This window comes from Myotis lucifugus, unplaced genomic scaffold, assembly GCF_000147115.1.
Source record: "Myotis lucifugus unplaced genomic scaffold, Myoluc2.0 scaffold_134, whole genome shotgun sequence".
Taxonomy (NCBI): domain Eukaryota; kingdom Metazoa; phylum Chordata; class Mammalia; order Chiroptera; family Vespertilionidae; genus Myotis; species Myotis lucifugus.
This window is the reverse complement of record NW_005871182.1, coordinates 3082246-3100044: the sequence shown is the minus strand read 5'-3', so window position 1 is coordinate 3100044 and position 17799 is coordinate 3082246. Positions and strand designations below refer to the sequence as shown.

General features: G+C 42.3%; 1 protein-coding gene across 1 annotated transcript in view; it reads right to left on the bottom strand.

Annotated features, from left to right (window-relative positions):
• Positions 1 to 4049: 4049 nt before the first annotated feature.
• The window catches only part of RASGRP3 (RAS guanyl releasing protein 3), a 101593-nt gene continuing 87843 nt past the window's right edge, over positions 4050 to 17799 (bottom strand). The window contains exons 14-18 of the mRNA XM_014460577.2: positions 16634 to 16781; positions 11842 to 11878; positions 9293 to 9418; positions 8599 to 8963; positions 4050 to 4743 (exon numbers count right to left, since the gene is read on the bottom strand). Of these exons, the coding sequence (XP_014316063.1) occupies positions 4735 to 4743; positions 8599 to 8963; positions 9293 to 9418; positions 11842 to 11878; positions 16634 to 16781 (685 nt within the window). The 3' untranslated portion in view covers positions 4050 to 4734. The remainder of the gene's footprint in view (positions 4744 to 8598; positions 8964 to 9292; positions 9419 to 11841; positions 11879 to 16633; positions 16782 to 17799) is intronic.

Sequence of the window (17799 nt, the reverse complement as noted above, 5' to 3'; positions counted from 1 at the left end):
CCCCCTACTGGGGATCGGGCCCACAGCACCAGGCATGTGCCCTTGACTGTACTCGAACCCGGAACCCTTCAGTCTGCAGGCCGACGCTCTATCCACTGAGCCAAAGCGGCTAGGCCATAGGTAATTATTTAAGTGTGACTGCATTTCTCTGCAGTCATTCCCTTCCTTGGGAATTTGCTACAAGGAAGCATTTGTCACCCTTGTTCACCTTTCCTCAATTTGTTCCTCTGTGACACAGACTCTAAGAGGGTCCATACCATTTAGCCCAACTTTTTTTTAAACTACAAACCTTCAGAAAAGTTTAAAAAATAGTACAATGCATATACATGTGCCTAGATTCAATAATTGTTACCATCTTGCCACATTTGCTGTATCTCTTTATGCAAAAACTTTTTTTTTCCGACTGAACAATTTGAAAGTAAATTTCAGATATTGATTCTTTATCCCTAACTACATCAACAGGCATCTTCTAAATATAAAGACATTCTCCTGAAATCCCTAAAATCACTATCAACTGAAGTGAATGAGCATTCACTCAATACATCATTTAATATAAGGTCCATATTCCCCTGTTGCTCCCTGAAAACATCTGCTTTATTTATTTTTGGATCCAGAGTCCAATCAAGGTTTACAACATTGCATTTGGTGGGTTGTGTTCCATTTGCTTCATGTGTTTTATCCGATCCAAAACTGTTCTCCCCCTCCTTTTTCTGTTTTTTTTTTTTTATGACAATTTATTTTTGAAGGACTTAGGCCAGCTGGTCATGCTTTCCTTATGCTATTATATATAAACTGCAAGTCACTGAATGTGAATGCCAACGTGGTTGCCATTAACATTTTAAAAAGATAATTAAGTAAATATTTTGGTTTGAGGTCCAAGTACTCTCTAGACTTCAGCAGGCAGGTTTTGGATGCAGCTGGAGAAAGGTATTTCCTGAGGAGCGTTAAATTCCAAGTAGCTTCCTATCATCACCACTTCGAATGAACGGTTGGAAAGTAAATGATGTACTTTGTATTTTATTTTATTAAATATATTTTTATTGATTTCAGAGAGGAAGGGAGAGGGAGAGAGAGAGAGAAACATCAATGATGAGAGAATCATTGATTGGCTGCCTGTACGCCCACACTGGGGATCAAGCCCACAACCCCAGCATGTGCCCTGACCAGGAATCAAACTGTGACCTCCTGGTTCACAGGTCTATGGTCAACCACTGAACCATGCCCACCGGGCATACTTTTTATTTTAAAAGTTAGTTTTTGGTCAACCACTGAACCATGTAGTTTTTTTGAGAGCTAGCCTCTTAACCAGGTTTATATTTTGCCCTATTTTTCTCTAAACTCATTTGCATTTTACCCATTTGGTTTCTTTATCTTGACTACTTATTTTCAAACAGAGCAAGAATAACTGATCTTAGAAAATGGACAAAAACTAACTCTACACACTCACAGTGCCAGGATAAAAAAACTGAATATTTTTCATTTATACTTCTTTGCTTGGATAAGCCTTATTTGACATAAAAGTTAGTTGTTTTTTTAATATATATTTTATTGATTTCAGAGAGGGAGAGGAAGAGAGAGACAGAAGCATCAACGATGAGAGAGAATCGATTGGCTGCCTCCTGCCCCCCACCATGCCCGTCAAGTGCCCTGACCCTGGAATCAAATCGTGACTTCCTGGTTTATAGGTTGAAGCTCAACCACTAAGCCATGTTGGTCTGGTGACACAAAATTTAGTTAAATGATGTATTTAGAGCCTCCAAAGTACACAGCCCTGTATCACATAGAGTCTGAGATCTTGAAGACAATTTTAGAGAACCCTGCTTAATTGAAAAATAGTATTCGCTAATTTAAAAGGTCTTTACAGTGTATTTTTACAAATATTATTCGACTTGATCTTTATAACAACTCTATGAGGTAGTTGAGGAAGGTGGTGAAAACTCTCTTTTTCAAATAATGAAAGCGAGGCTCAAATAGGATCTCATGACTCTAAGGGAGAAAGATGGGATTTAAAGCTGGTTGTGGATTGCATACCAAAGGTATATTGTAATCTCATTTGACTGAAATTACCTCCTCAGTCATTTAAAGCAGCAGCCGCCAACTTTTCAGACCTCACAGACCACTAGTGGTCCACGGACCACCGGTTGGCGACCGCTGGTTTAGAGTCTTGTATATTTTGGCAAAATCAATGTGTTTATCTTAGGAATATTACACTCCTACCATTAATAACAGTTCTCTGCTGTAGGAGTCCTGCATTATTAAATACCAAACCTCTCTGACTTTTGGAGAGACTCTGTTACCATAGAAATCTGGGGACATTATTGCTCTAAAAAGCAGCCACTCAACCTAAATGGTTCAAATACCATTAGGGCCATCCTCTGGTTTAGGCAGATATAAAAATGCCTCAACCCAATTTGTATGTCCTTCAATGAAGACTCAGTTGCATCACCTAGCATATCCTCTCCTGGTACCTAATAATATTCGCTGTTAAGAGTTTTGTTTTTTCTTTCCACCTGAAAGGTGACCACGATCACCAAAACCACAAAAGGAAGGTCTGAAGGAATATCCTTCTGCTCCACCATGGGTTTGCCTATTTTGTTTATTTTGCTGATTATGAGACATTGATAGATTGGAAACATCACAATTGCCATCGGTTGTGAGTAAATGATATAATCATAATTATTAAGTTGCTCATTATGGACTCAAATTTCTACAAATAGTATAGTGTATGTACATATTTACATACATACACACATAGTTTATACATATGTACACACATATGTTTGTTTTATTTTATTTTTTTGTGTTTGTTTTTTACTCAAAAGTAGCCCATACTGAGTGGCAAGAATATAATTGCTCTGAAAAGAAAAAGAAGAGTCTAACATTTAGTAACAAGTTTCTTCCTGAATTTTCTTAAATTAAAAAAACAACAACAATAACACAAGAGAGGTTGCTTGTACTTAAACTGCCATTTTCTGTTTTTAATTTTGTTAGCATGTATTTCATTGCATTTATGAATAAGAATAGGTAGCATATATACATAAACCCAACACTTGGGGGTAGCTGTTTACCTTCTGAGGTGTTTCCTTGTGGTGAATTCTCTTATTACTTGGCTTAGTCACGGCTCCTTCAACTAATAACTCCGTTTAATTTTCAATATCCCTGCAAATCCATCTCCGAATTGCACAATTATGCCAGTTCTAGCAAATTGGAAACTGTATTTTAAGCAACCACCTTGCCTTAATGCCCATAGGCTCTCAGCTGCTGAGGGTAGAGACCAAGCATTGCTGGTCTCTGTGCATCTAGCATAGGAAATGCCTAGAGCAGGTGCTCAACAAATGTTTGCTGAGCAGAACTGTCCTCAATGACCTAATGGGAAAAGAGAAGAAAGGCAATTTTTTACTGAAGTGACTGCCCCAAATAGAAATGAATTCAACCTTACATGGACTCTATATACACTTAAACTCCCACACGTAGACCAGGGAACCTCTGTAGGTACAGTTTCTAACTGATCACTTGGTAGCAGGTCATTGCCCTCATCCCCAGGCTCAATCCCATCTCTACTTTTGAACATCTTAAACCAAGTGCTTTCTCCTCTCATCATGTAACAAACAGGCCCACGTAGAGTTACTTTGGGTCAAAGATATATAAAAAGATAGATAAAATGTTGACACTAAAATTATAAATGAAATGTTGTTCATCAAAGCTGGATTGTGATTTGCTTCCTATGACGCTCTTTCATTATGGATGGTAATTTCTTAGGCCTCTTTTACGACCCAGAATTCTCTCTTTTAACAAATGAAATACTTAGAACTACTTTGAGTTTTTAAAAATTGATGGTTGTTTTATATTTCACTAAGTTTATATTTCACTAAGTTTGTGCTTCTTCTAAATGTTATCCCCAAAGATGTGAACTGATTTTTTTGTGGTTCACATTTCTTAATAGCAGTTTTAATAGAAGTCTTGATAAAGATGACTAACCCTAGTCAGGTAGGACAAGAAGAATTAATTTTTAAATTACAATATTCATAATTTATGGCTATTGTAAATATTAGGAAAGTTTTTTTTTGTTAGGAGAGTTTTCATGGCTGTGTCAGAGCTTCCTAGTGATGCAGAATTGGTAAGACTTATGTGATATATAAATGTGTGACTTATTAGACATCCTAATAGCAACCATGTGATAAAAAAAAAATGTAAACAGCTTCTCCTTGCATCAGATGGTCATTTAGAAGAATCACTGCCTTCCAGGATCTGAATAGCATCCTGTCCCTCAAGAAAATGTTAAGTCCTGGTCCCATCCAAAAAGCACACAAAAAACCCTCAAGATCAACTTCTCATTAAAACCCCCTCCCCCCGAAAAAGTATATAAAAATACTGAAATAATATTCTCACAAAAAAAGCAAAGTCTGAGTTAGAGAGTAAGTATCAAGTACATGCACAAAAGCTTTCATTTCACCCGTATATGAATGGCTCTAGAGAAAGATACATGAGAAAACCACCAACTACATAACACAGTCTTCGTGGCACCTAACCAGGGGCGGGGGGAGGGGAATAAATAGTTCATAGGGCAAATCCTCTGTCCCACAGTCCAATCAGGGAGATCCACGGTGTCACTAGGCAGTAAACGTCCACGTATCTTTTCAGGTAAGTTCCTGAGAATTGGACTGTTCTTCCGCGTTTCTCATCTTGCTCCTTCCAAATGCCAGCGTGATTGCCTCCGGTGTCTTCAGCCCGAAGTCAGCCATCCTGCAACATAAATCAGAACCTGTTGCATGGCTGTGTCTCATTGAACAAAATAAGAGTGTTCCTAGAATGCTGTTTATTTGAAGGACCATCTCAAGTGATCAGAATCTGTACTCTCAAGATTTAGACAGAATTAAAAGATCATGTGTCCACCCAGCACATGAAATTTTAAAGGCGTCCATACAGAGGCTCCCAGCCAAAAAGGATGCTTGCCAAGAAGGACACTTCTGCCTAAAGGGTACTCTACATCGGTCCCTGAAATATCCCTTGTGGAGGTTTCCCTGTTATTTTATTTTATTTTATTATTTATTTATTTAGTTATAGTCCAAGGATATTTTTTTCCATTGATTTTTTTTTTTTTTTTAGAGAGCATGGAAGGGAAGGAGGAAGGCGAGAGAGAAACATTGATATGAGAGAGACACATCAATTGGTTGTCACATGTACACGTCCCGACTGGGGCCGGGAATCGAGCCTGAAACCAAGGTATGTAGCCTTGACCAGAATCAAACCCGTGACCCTTCAGTCCGAGGGCTGATGCTCTAACCACTGAGGAAAATTGGCCAGGGCAAGGTTTCCCTTTTGGAAATTCATAATATACAGTATATCAGTATAAGGATACTGAGAAAATTTATATGGGAAAAAGATCTATATCTATACTGATATTTATAGGTTTATAAACATATTTAACTTTGTTTAGTCCACCATTTCCTAGCCCTTCTATGTTTAATTATTTTAAGTTAGCAGAAGATAATAAAAAACAAAGAAGCATTATAAAGAAAATATGCATATTCTTACTGCCAAGTGAGTAATCTTGACCTGTTCTTGCCATCCAAGGGCTCAATGATTATTGGTGGAATGGTATCCACCACCACAGAAAATGTTCACACCCTTATATTTCAAAATGAATGTAAATCCTAGAACTCCATGGAAGGAAAAACACAGATCATAAATCCAACTACTTTCTTTGTTCAACATTTTTACTTATCGGACTCATAAATATCATCTGAACCTAAATAATAAATGTGTAGACCATTCCTTCTAAAGCCATTCATTGGTCTTGGTCGACAGAAAAACTCTTAAATTTGAAAACTCCTACATATTTAACTCTTGGTGTAATTTTGTTACATTTTTTCCTGCTTGCCTTTTCCCTAAACAAGGGTAAATGTCTTCTTATTTGTTGCTGGTTTGGGTGAGGGTAAGACTGTACACCAATACATTTTACATAAGAACATACTGTCTTCTTCAATTAGCACACATAAAATTAAGTACTAGTGGTCAGTGAACCATCTCTATGATTTATGAGATCAGAAAACTGAAAGGGCAAGGGAACACATGAACATAAAGGTCCAATATCTAAAGAATGAAATAAAGATCTTTGTTTCTATTTCCTTATAGAAATTGAAGATCAGGAAATCTTACCCATGGAAGTGGCTGTTCTACACCTAACCCAGAGCAAGGTTTAAGTAACTGGAATGGTGCTAGCCAATGGCTAGTTAAACACACACAGGTACTCGTCTGAATTCAAAGATGGTCCATGAGAGCTCTGGTTGTGCATCCTATTACTCTACCATAGAAGCTCTTTTTCTGAGATTTCAATAACAGCCACATTGCTCATGGCAATGGCCTCTGCAGGCTGAAGTGGTATTTGGAGTGACTAGTACAATTTCAGGCACCATCTGAAATCTAACACTGATTCCTCGCTGCTTGTTGGATTGCAGACCTTCTTAAGAAACTCTGCCCTGAAGTGAGCATAGGTGCATATATATAATTTTACATAAAATATAATGCACTTTCCTGAATTCCCCAAAGCCTTTTTTTAGACCCCAAGATCTTGCCCTACGATATCTTCCTCTATCATCAAATCATGATTTTTTTTCCTATTCACCTTTATATTCCAAGCTAACTATGTTAGACCATTAAAAGAAATACTGGATAGGACTGCAATATTTGCCAAGGTGATTCCTAGGGGAACATTAACAATAAAGTTGGGCTCTGGCTGGTGTGGCTCAGTTGCTTTAGCATCGTCCCGTACACTGAGAGGTGCTGGTTCCATACAAGGTCACAGCAAATGCCCAGGTTTTGGGCTCTTTCCCCAGCAGGGGGCGTGTAGGAGGCATCCAATCAATGTCTGTCTGTCTCTCTCTCTCCCTTTTCCTTCCTCTCTCTCTCAAATCAATAAAAATGTATTAAAAATAAAAATAAATAAAGTTGGTATTGCAAATATACAAAGACAGAAAGTAAATTAGTTGGTTACCTAGGGCAGGGTTAGGTGGGGAGATGAGAAATGACCTCTAATGGGCACAGGGTGTTTTTTGTTTGTTTTTTTTTGAATGATGTAAATGTTCTAAAATTAGAATGTAGTGATGGTTGTGCAACATTGTGAATATACTTAAAACCATTGAATTATACACTTTAAATAAGTAGATTTCATAGTATGTAAATTATATGTCAGTGAAGCTGTTTTTTAAAGTTGGTGTTATAAGAGCCCTGGCCAGTGTTGCTCAGTTGTTTGGGCATCATTCCATGCACTGAAAGGTTGCTGGTTCGATTCCTGGTCAGGGCACATGCCTGGGTTTCGAGCTTGATCCCTGGTGGGGAGTGTGCAGGAGGCAGCTGATCAATCTCACATCAATGTTTCTCTCTCTTGCTCTCTCTCTCTCTCAAAACCAAAAAAAAAAATATTAAAACAAAGTTGGTGTTCTAAGAAAGGAACAAAATGGCTCAGCAGGAACTTACAATAAACTTCATATGACTGAAGCTATGTGTGGCCTCCTTATTGTCTTCAGTGACGAAGGAACTAGAGGAATTTTAATTAAAGGTCATTGGAGTTTTTCTTATCCTGGGAAACTATGGAGACTATGTGTCCAGGTCTCCTGAAGGCTGTGGAATGTGGAGGGCCACCCATAAGAATAAAGAGCACCGGCTTGATCCAATAGGATCTCTGCCTAACCCAATATTCGGTTTATGAGACGATTCAATAGGGAGACGATGGCTGCCCTCCATGACACTGCTTTGAAGGTTAGGAATATGACACCAATTTCCCCAAATCCCTTTTCTTAATACACTATGAATTGTTGACTAATACATTTATCTAAGTCCATGTTGAATCAATTTATAGTTTCAGCTTGTTCTAACAAGTTCCATATGCTTCCCAATTTGCTTTGGATGATTTGAGTGTAATTTTTGTGTGGAGGCAGAGTCTGGCTCAGAGAACCGTGAGGTCCCCATGTCTCATTCTCACCACTCCCTTCTTCATGAGGCTGTCAATGCCTCCTTTTATTTATTTTTAAAAATATTTTTATTGATTTCAGAGAGGAAGGCAGAGGAGAGAGAGATCAATGAAGAGAGAGAATCATTGATCAGCTGCCTCCTGCATGTCCCCCACTGGGGATCAAGCCTGGGGAATCAAACCTGGGACCCTTCAGTCCGCAGGCCGACGTTCTATCCACTGAGCCAAACCAGCCAGGTCAAAGCCTCCTTTTAAAATAGGGGTAAGAGTTTCCAACTCTCCTTTATCACTTCCACTACCTCCTGATTCTAACTTGGAAAACTAAGCTAATTAGTATAGCACAACGGTATAATGAATACAAGCAACAGTCATGGGTCCCTGGGACATCATCTCAGTACACAGACATGGCCACCTTCACTAAGTCTTAGGACTCATCCAGTTCAAAGAGAAAAAACTATGTTGCCCAAGGTCACATAACCAGCCAGTGGGAAAACCAATAAGTGACATGTCTTGATTCCCGACCATTCCGCTTTCGAAACTACCAGACTGCCTCCTGAACTCACTGGAACACTCATCTCAGCCCTGCCAGCTTCTCTTCTGATTTATTTGTGATTTGACCCAGCACTGACCTCACCATCCTGTCTGGTTTCACCCATGTCTGCTTCATCCTGGTCAGGCTCAAACTCGGTGCCCCGGTCAACAACATCCACGCCAGCCTGTACCCTGGGCTTCTCATTTTCCCACTTGGCAAAGCCTTTGTCCTTTGCTGCTTTGTCGTGGAACTTGGATTTCATTTTGGGGAAGGTGTGGGACCCTGAGTCTCCCCAGCCAGCCTCTGACCATACAGGCTCAGTCTGGGTGGCCTGGCTGGTGGTGGCCCGCTGCAGCCTCACGGAGATCTTGCGAGAAGAGCCTGTGACCAGAGTGATGGCTCTGCTGTCCAGGTCTTGGTGTCCAGCAGCGACGTCAGGGAACTCGAACACCTCATCCTGCACTGCAAGGGGAAAAATTATTGTGATTATTTGGCATCTGATTGCTTCGGAGCAAACCATCGAAGTTGGTACAAACAACAGGAGTCTGACAGGTCAGGTCCCACAGCAAGAGGCCAGAGGCAGAATGAAATTGGCTTCAGGTGAATTGCATGCTAGACCTGAGAGCAGAGAGAAGTGAGGGAACTCAAGGCCGTAGCCACTGCTGCTCACCCTGAAGAATGCCTTGGTGTTTATGACTCTGACCAGGTTATGTCCAGAACTCAACTGAGGTCCAGGTGTGGGAAGGGGAGCAGAGAGAAACGGGGGTAGTAAAGAAAGAAGAGGACATTACCTGGGGGCAATGAGGGGCTTCCAGGCAGCGACCCATGACCACTGCCCAAGGAGGGGGCCCGGGCAAATCTCCTGCAGGCCAGAACCAGGAGGTCTTTGCACTGCTTGTGACAATTGGCTCCGCAGTCTGAAAAATCCCAAAGCATCACCGACGGTTAGTGAGAACCAAGTGCCTCTGGTGCTGACTGGGTGTCTAGGGTTGCACTTGAGCTGTTCACCCTCCCCTCCCCCATCCTGGATTCTGTGTTGACTCTCAGCCCGATTCAGGCTCACAGGGTATGTCTAGGGGCTGGAAAAGGGCCAGTGGGGCTCTTGCCAGTCTGGAATCCCTGTAGTTCGCTTATATTTGTTCAGCTTCTTTTTCTACACAGTTCATTGAGGTGCTGGGAGCCAAGCAGGGACTAGGTTGGGTGAGGAGTTGCCTTTGCCTCAAACTAAATGCAAGTCACGTGAGCCCGGGGGTCTTTCCCAGGCCATAGATTCCCCACAGAGAGGCAGAATGGGGGCCGGAAGTAGAGTCTGTGAAATTTCCCATTAGAATGCTTTACTTTTTAAAAAAGCAGAATATTAATTGCTACTTGGTGTAGAAATTTTTTGTCTGATGCCAGTCCTACATTTCCCTTAGATTCACTGAGCAGATAGGATAATTTTAAAGAGTATATTTCTCTCTTACCATCAGGGGACCTAATGATTTTCAATACCTATTTTCCCCAAATGGTCTTATTTCAAATGGTCTTGTAATGAATGACATCACAGAAAGATCAAGTTGTAATGACATGTTCAGTCTATTTTAGTTTTTTCACTCTCTGTGCCTTTAAGAGAAAACGCCATCTGTTCAAAGATGATCCAAGAGTTTAACTGATACTCATCTTCATAAAATTGTGTGTGTGTGTGTGTGTGTGTGTGTGTGTGTCTTTTAGGGTACAAGGGACAGAACCAGGATAAAACTAATGGGCGTAAGATACTGGAGTATCTTTGCTGCTTGAAAGTAAAAATCCAAGTTAGACTAAGACACTGATACAAAGAACTAAAGGGAAGAATTTTGAGCACTAAAATGTGGCTCCCACTGAGATTCAGGAAAGTGTTCTGTTCATGCAAAATGAGGGCAAACACTGAAAGACTAGAGAAAAAAGCATCACAAGGGACCAAGAGTCATCTGAAGGCATCCTGTGATCAAGATGTCTCTTTCTGTTGTTTTGTGGGAGGCAGTTAGACAGACATGAGCAGAGCCAGGACAATGGGCCAGGTACAGAAGCCACCAGGGTGGAAAGCCCTGGGTGCCTAGCAAAGGCAATTACAGAATGGGACCTCGTGCCCAGGGTGACCTTTCCTCCCCTAGCACATTGGTGGTCATGCGATTTGGATCCTCTGGCCTTTCCTCCCTAGAGATAACATCCTGGCCTCAGTTGTATTTCAGCTCCATCCAGAAAAGCAGCAAAACCAGACCAGTGACCCCAAGGCTGACCTCAGGACCCACCCTTAAACCCTTAAGATGGAGGACCCAGCCCACTCTCCCTTCAGGGGGCCCTGTGGAGCCTTTCCCTTCCTCCTCTCCTCCCTCCCCCTCCCCCCAGGCAAGTCACCTTTACCTTCCTCACTTCTAAGCTCCCAGGGCCCTTCTTTTGTCTCTATAACTTGTTTCCTAAGCCCATTTCTTCTATGAATTACTTCTCCTACTTCTGTGATTTTTCACATAAATGTTCTCTTACAGTTGGAGTCTTGGCTCTGAATTCCTTCCTAGCCAGAACTCAAGTACCGAGGTTGCTGAACCCAGGTCTGGTCCGACCCCACCAGTCTAGCACCTGATGCCGTTCCCACCGCCGCCTACGGTTATATTATGTTTTTCAAGAGCATGATCAGGTTCTTAAAAGAACCAGTACAAAGAGTCTGCATAAAATATTCAGCAATTTCTTAAATCAAATATCAATCCTGTATAATAATCACGTTACAAGCAGCAAACACAGTCCTAAATGCCTAGCAATTTGCATGTGTTTACAGTCATCACACATGTATTTATTCAGTTCATATATTTTAACTAAATGGGGGAGCTATGTGAATTGATTCATTGAAAGGGACAAACGTACATTTTAAGGTGTCTCTTCTCATCAATATCTGTGACTTACGAGGGAAAGGAATAGCTGTGTGAGAGTGGAAAGCAATGCATATGTATTGATTATGTGTGTGATTTCCCCCTGAGGGATAAAGTTCTTACAATGCAGCAGTTCAGCGAGGCCTGTCCCACTTCAGAATTCCCACCTTCTTTGATGTGTGCTGATAATGATGAGCATGATATCTTAGACGTGGGGGCTAGATGGATGCGGGCTGATAGAAGTGTGTGCTTCCTCTTCTAACAAGCTATGAAAACCCAGGCTGGGCTCTCCCAGACTCCAGGGAGTCCTTTCCTAGACACGTTAACTCCTCAGTTGCCAGTGGCCCCAAAGACCCAAGTTCTCCTTCATGCCAAGAGCTTTTGTGGTTTCATCAGACAAATTTGATTCTTGTCCCAAATGTCACCAGTAAAAAAATGTTAACAGAGTAACATGTATTTACCTTTGCATTTGTATCCTTGCTTGATAATGCCCCAGAGCTGTAACAAAAGACAAAGGGATGTCAGGGAATCTGAAGAAAAATCTGGAAAGAAAACAAGGCCCCAAAGAAGGAAGTCCTGGGAAGCGTGATGACTAGTGGAGCACAAACAGGATGTAGCTGCCCCTGACACCCTTCCTGTCAGATAGACGAACCCTCCCCCAGCCCGCTCCAGCTGGGGTGATAACAGGAATTCTGCTTCCCTTTTCTGTCTGGGAGCCAAATGGGAGCTGGGATGGGAAACTGACGTTGGTGCATTTATTGGACTTTAGCACCTGCGCTCTCAGCAAAATTCACGGGGGAGACTTTTTCTGTCTTTGGCTTTCATTTTATTCATGCTGCTCTAGGTGCCCGTTGCAGGGAATTAAGCGACCTAAGCAGTGCACATCCCACTAAAGCATTTATATTTTGCCAGGTTATTTTCTGAGTAACATTAGTACTTCAGCAGAAGAGGAAAGGATCTACTATTTATTCGTGTATTCATTCTCCGCATTTGCTCAGTGTTTGGCCTGAGCCAGAGCTGAGGGTGGGGGTGAGGGATGAAGGATGCAGAAAAGGCTCAGATTCTGCCAACCAAGTAGGAAGTGAGATGCAGGAAGCGACAGAGCATTTGCCCAGGCAGTTCCGGGACATCTTCCTGGTGGCGTCATACTGGAAACTGTGAAGAAGGGGCTTTCCCATGTTCTTTCTGTGCCGGTCACAGCACTTGCATGTGGGTACCAGGGACACCAGGAACATACAGTGTGGATGAATGAAATGGGCTGAGTTTAAGCTGAAGAAGCTCCCTCCGAACCTTTTAATGGTTAGGTTAGGTGACTGATATCTACTTAATAAAATAATTTTGAAAGAAGCCGGGCCGGTGGCCGACTGGGGCTGATGGAGATGTCATTCACAATGCACTACAGGGGAACAATGCCCTGAGTGTAGGCATTATGGCCCTCTGATGAGAATAAGTAGCCGCCAATGTGAAGTGATGCAAGGGCATTATAAAGGCTGCTCCTTACCCTCCTTCTGACAAGAAAATCCCTCCAGTGGAGAGTGATTCCTTTGAGCCTTAAAAGTTATTTGGTTCTTCAGATTACATTATTAAGTTGCAAATGACTCCTGGGACAGGGCAACCTGTTACCTTGGGGACAAGAAGGATTATTAAGACAACTGATTGGGCCCAGCCGGTGTGGCTCAGTAGTTGAGCATGACCTATGAACCAGGAGGTCACAGCTCAATGTTTGATTCCCAGTCAGGGCACACGCCAGAGTTGCGGGCTCAATCTCCAGTTGGGTGGGAGGGGTGTATAGGAGGCAGCCGATCAGTGATTCTCTCTCATCATTGATGTTTCTACTTCTCTCTCCCTCTCCCTTCCTCTCTGAAATCAATATATATATATATATATATATATATAACAACTGCCTGGAAGCAAGGCCTGGGGTGCCTAGGGTGACTGGGCAAGGGCGGGAGGAGACAATACAGCAATAGCAAGTGGGTGGTCAGGGCAGAGACATCATGTCAGAGCCATAAGGACCATCAAGATAATCTCTTTTGTTCCTTTTTTATAATAGGTAAGTGTGATGATCCAGGAAATTAAATAAGTTGCAAGGTCCCATGTCTGGGAAACTTTGTAGTGATAAGAAATTGTTACCTCATTGAGTCCTCGGTAATAGCACTAACAATAATAATAAGGATAGCTAAGGTATATTGGAGTCTTGCTATGGGAGAAGCACAGTTTTAAGCTCTTTATGTGTATTAACTCATTTGATGCTCACAATCTCCCTGTGGGATAGGAAATAATAATTTCCTCATTTTTACAGATGAGACTGGGCTACAGAGCGGTGAATTCAGCTGGCAAGGTCTCATAGCTGGTAAGCAGGGAAAGAACAATGTGTCACTTGGAAGAAAGACAGGAAGCCACTGCTCCTGGGTGCCTGTGTGGGGACCAAAAGCCACTGATTTAGGACAAGAAAGGATAAGCGTTAGGAAGCATCCTACTATCCGGGTAGGACACGTTGTTAGCATAGCTGCAGGAACTGCTGAAGGAGATACACGCAGGAGGGGAAGTCAGGGTATTGACTTGTTGCCTCCTTGCTTAGCAACTAGGAGACAACACTGGGCAGGAAGAGGCTCTGGGTAGTGAGCCAGCGAAGGACAAGGAGAGGGTGGCCTCATGTAGATGAGTGAGTAGGAGTACTTCCCACAGTCCTTTGATTGGAGACCTCAGGCTGCGGTAACATTTGGGGGATTGATTGTGATGTAAGGAGCACTGGACCGGGAGTCAGGAGACCTGCAGATGAGTCACAGACCTGCTGCTAAGGTTCCATGTGACCTTAGGGAAGTCACTTAACTTCTCCAGACCCTGAAATAAGGGAATTCGCAAAACTCTTTCAGTTCTGGAATTCTAATTTTAAAATAAGTGTATTTTAAATACTGTCTGTTTATCTTTCTTACCCTTAAAATGGAATTTATTTCGAAAGCAGGTGGTCCAGTCACTGATAATTGGTTCCTTACATTCCCCTACAAAGCCTTTCAATGATATATCTAGAGAGTTTTATTTATTTTAAATAAGTTTATATTGATTTTAGAGAGAGAGGAAGGGAGAGGGAGAAGCATCGATATGAAAGAGAAACATCAACTGGCTGCCTCCTGTACACTCCCTGCTGGGAATCGAGCCCAAAACTCTGGCATGTACCCTGACTGGGAATCAAACTAGAGACCTTTTGGAACACAGGCCAACGCTCAACCAACTAAGTCACACCAGCCAGGGTGAGGGTTATGGTTATAAATCCCTTTGAAACCAACGGGCTTTTTAAAATGTTTGTGAGTAAAGATCAAATCAAATTGTAGCAACGATTAAATATCTTTTGAAAAATAAAATAGGGACATTACAATTTTAATGATTTAATTTCCATTAAACTCCAAAAGTATCAAGGAACACTAAAATATATAAAATATATATTTACTCTGAGCTATGTGACACACAACATGACAGGTAAGTATTAACCTCCTTTACAGATAGGAAAACAAAGAGATGGTCCATAACTTGGTCAAGAACAAAGAGTTAATATAAGAGACAGAGGTGAGATTCAAAGCCAGGATTCCTGACGCCAAGTCCAGAGCTTTCTACCTCCTCACAGCTGCAATTGCAGCTGCATCAAGAACCTAGCGTCTGATGAGCTGGGGAGAGGAGTGTGGATGCACCCCGGAAACACTGCCTTGTTGTTTCTATAGAACTGGTGACAGTCCTTTTCATAGTCCTTTTCATGGAGAGACATCCGGAAGGACTGGAGAGCAGAGATAAGCTCCTGAGATTTGATACGGGTCTTCCAACTCTCACAACACACCAAAGGACAGACATCTCAAACTGACTTTCGGCTGATCTGTGCCATGGCCCAACAGGTTCGCTGAGCCCCACTCTGCAACTGAGAGCTACACATGGCCTCATCCCACTTCAGTACTTTTCAGGTATACAAGTGTGCAAAAATTCCCACCAGAAGAGAGAAACACAAAAAAGGAGACAGATTTCTTTTATGATAAAGTGGTATGGGAATGCAATTCCAGTGGTGAAGCTCATAGAAGCTCTCTTTCCCTCGGGGTGGGGGGGAGACGGGGGCAGAGAGCTTGTTAGGCTGGACTTGCCCTTGACAACAACAACTGCTGTGACCAGTTGGGGCCATCTTTGAGGTAACCACTGCCTCTTATTTATCCATTGTCAGAGTGGTATGTGCTTAAACACAGAATCCTGCCTTTGGGGCCTCTCACAGCTAGTTCTTCAAGAACGGGATGGGGAAAATGTAATTTAGTAATAGCATATACTATCAGCTGTGAATTCAATATGGGTCAGCAGTGGGACTTGACGGCTGAATGAAGCTAACATAACTGAGCCAGGAGCAATAATCATATTCACTTGGCTGCTGGGCCACTCTTATGTAGAGGACCACATTTTCCATCTGATTATAACTTGGGTATCAACTAGAAGATGTCCAGGGCACAAAAGTCTTTGTTTAATACCAGGATCAAAGCTGACCTTAGTTTCCAAAGACTTATCAAATGTGGGGAAATGAAGTGTGTAATCTTCATTTGTTGCAGTGGAGTGGGTAGAGCACAGGATTTAGGTCAGAACATCTGCATTTGAGTCCTGGCTCTGGTCACTATTGGCTGTGCAATCCTGGGAAACGTGGGTTAGCCTCTCTGGACCTCCTACCTTCACAGGCAAATAGGGAGAGTCAAATGCCCATGTCACAGCTAGTAATGAGGATTAATTACACTAATGTCTACGGAAGTATTTCAAGTGCTGGGTAAATGTTATATCCATCCTCTCTCCAAAAAGGTCTTTTTCCTTTTTGAGTTATAAATTACTGAGCCATGCCATGATGGATTTCTAGTGACTGACACCATATGAAATAAGAACTGTGAGGAACTGGCTAAGATGAATACCCTCCTTAATTGCACCACTTATGATTATTAGTGATGAATGCCAGGGCTCATTGGGTGGAACGTTTCCCTGGCAGGGATTAAGTAGGAGAAATTGCTCACTCGAGTTAACAGGCTCACCAGTCTTCCTTATCTTGGCTAGCCCTGCATTCCTAGAAAGAACATAACTAAACCTGCAGATCTTGCTTTTGTTTTTTTATTTAATTTTTATTTTTAGGGAGCCACCATGTTTAACTTCTGATCCAAGGCAGTCAACGGGTTCTGTTTGGTGAGCCTTCTCAGAATGCGGCACAAATAACTACAGACAAGAGGAACCAATGGGAGACAGACTTACAAATCCTGCACAGTGTTCGCAGAAGGTTGGCTTGAGATAGGTCATCTCCTGAAAATTATGGATAAATCCTGGTCCCATTTTACAGTGTAGTTGGGACTTAGCTCTCAGGAAGTAAGCCATCATTTCATCTTTACTAATTAGGCCATCCCTGTGAAGAGAATCAAAGAAGGGAGGGATCTTTGAATACCATATTGCAAAGTGGTTGTCATACTTTAATCATTTACTCCTCCAAATCTATGTGGCTGAAAGCAGGTGAGGAAGGTTCACTTCTCTGCTACATCTGGAAGGAGGAGAGGGCCTCTCATAGGTTTGAAGTGCCAAAGGCTTTCTTAGTAAGCAGAAGATGTGTGTGTGTGTGTGTGTGTGTGTGTGTGTGTGTGTGTGTCCTGTGCACCATAGCACAGAAAGTCTCCTTTATTACTAAATAGGAGCTTCCAGAAGGACATCTCCTTTCTACCCCTTGCCTTGCAACAGAGTTTGCAAGAATCAGACTGCAAGAGGAAGGCAGAGAACTGATCATTGGACCCACCATTCTCATGTCTACTCAGTATGATGCCATGCAAGCCACTGCCATTGGTAACCCTCTCTTGGAGTCATCCTCTCTCAGAGGAAGTCCTTCTCCCATCCCCCCTCTCCAGCCTCCCCAGGTTCTGCTCCCTCTCTCCACCCACTCCTCCTCTGTTTACCGATATGCTCAGGACTTCCTTCCTAAAAATGTCTTTCCTCAGTCGTGATGCCATCTCCTATACTTGTCTTTTCTCTCTTTCTTCTCAAATTCCAAAAGTTTTCAAAAAGAGTATTCATTAGACATTTTTTTCCATTCCTTCCATTACTCTTTACACCAGATGATCAGGTTTCTAACCTTACCATTCTATTGAAACGGTCACAATGACAGCCTCAAGTAGCCTTTTCTCATTCATTGAGCTTGTTCACCTGCGGGCGGCATGTGACAGTGTCTCCTCCAGGGATGCCTGTGTTTCCCTCCCTTTTCACGATCCTCCTTCTCTGGCTCTTCTGCAGGACCCACTTCTTCCTTTTAGCTTCTACATGAGGGGAGGGGAGCCCCCGAAATCACACCTCGGGCCCCGTCTCAGCTCTTATGCCTGGGACTCCAGCTTACTCCACTGGGCTGAAGACATCACACTCTACATCTCCAGCCCTGACTG